This window comes from Calidris pugnax, unplaced genomic scaffold (genome assembly GCF_001431845.1).
Source record: "Calidris pugnax isolate Ruff unplaced genomic scaffold, ASM143184v1 scaffold81, whole genome shotgun sequence".
Taxonomy (NCBI): domain Eukaryota; kingdom Metazoa; phylum Chordata; class Aves; order Charadriiformes; family Scolopacidae; genus Calidris; species Calidris pugnax.
Genome location: NW_015090880.1, coordinates 375526 through 376703, shown reverse-complemented (window position 1 = coordinate 376703; position 1178 = coordinate 375526). Strand labels below are relative to the sequence as shown.

At 73.5% G+C, this 1178-nt stretch overlaps 1 protein-coding gene across 1 annotated transcript in view; it reads right to left on the bottom strand.

Annotated features, from left to right (window-relative positions):
* Window positions 1-1178, bottom strand: part of PLXND1 (plexin D1) — an 85885-nt gene that overhangs the window by 79352 nt on the left and 5355 nt on the right. The window contains exon 4 of the mRNA XM_014946625.1: window positions 16-1173. Within this exon, the coding sequence (XP_014802111.1) occupies window positions 16-1173 (1158 nt within the window). The remainder of the gene's footprint in view (window positions 1-15; window positions 1174-1178) is intronic.

Here is a 1178-nt window from a genome sequence, read left to right as displayed (position 1 = left end):
CTCCTCGATCTCGGCGAAGCGGAAGACGCAGAGCGCGGACTGCGGCCGCCCCCCGCCGCCGCCGGCCCCGGCCCGCTCGAAGACGCCGAAGAGCAGCTCCTCGGCGGGCGGCGGGCCCGGGCCCGGGGCGGCGGGGCTGCTCCAGGCCGCCCGCGCCGGGAAGACGGAGACGAGCCGGGTGAAGGCGTCGGCGGCGCCGCCGCAGCGCAGCCCCAGCTGGATGTAGGACTCGGTCAGCTTCTTGGTCTCGCCGCTGCCGTTGAGGGTGGCCTCGGCCGGCTCGCCCAGGCAGATGCGGGCCAGCAGGCTGTGCGAGGGGCTCTCCTTGTCGCCCGCGTTGGCCTCGCTGTTGAGCGCCAGGTAGGCGTAGGGGCGGCGGGCGGGCGGCGCGGCGCCGCGCTGCAGGAAGGCGCGGACGAAGCTGAGCTTGTGCCGCGCCTTGGCGGCCTGCTTGATCTTGAAGATGTTGTCGTCGGAGGGGTTGATGTCGAAGGTGAAGAGCTTGGCCAGGTCGCCGCGGGCGTTGAGGGCGCGGATGGCGATCTCGGGGGTGTTCTCGAAGCGGTGGTCCTCCAGGCTGGTGTTGCGGGGGAAGAAGGGGCTGCCGAAGCCGGTGTAGGTGGCGGCCACCAGCAGCCGCGCCCCGCCGCCGCCGCGGCGCAGCACCAGCCCCACGGTGGAGGCGTTAGGGTGGTTGGCCGCCACGTTCAGCATGCTGGGGAAGACGGTGACCGGGTCGCTGCCGCCCGGCGGGAAGCGCACGGCCACCGCCGAGATGTTGGCCATGCTGCGCAGCTGGCAGAGGCCCTGGTAGATGGAGCCGCAGACGACGAGGACGCCCTGCTCGGGGTCGGGCTGCAGGATCTTGTTGTAGTTGTTGGTGAGCACCTTCGGGTGCTCGCAGGAGGCCTGCGGCAGCTGCGGTGCGTGGCAGAGCGGGCTGTCCAGCACCGGCCCCACCGCCGCCTCCGCCTCCAGCGCCAGCTCGCCCCCCGACAGCTGGAAGAGCCGGTTGACGGCCGCCAGGTAGACGCGGGAGCCGGGGCCGTCCAGGGCGAAGTTGTTGGTGGGGGTGGGCGAGAGGAACTTGCGCTGCACCTCCAGGCCGGCAGCGCGGCCGGGCAGCAGCGGCAGCAGCAGCAGGAGGAGCGGCAGCAGCGCGGGGGGCCGCGGCTCAG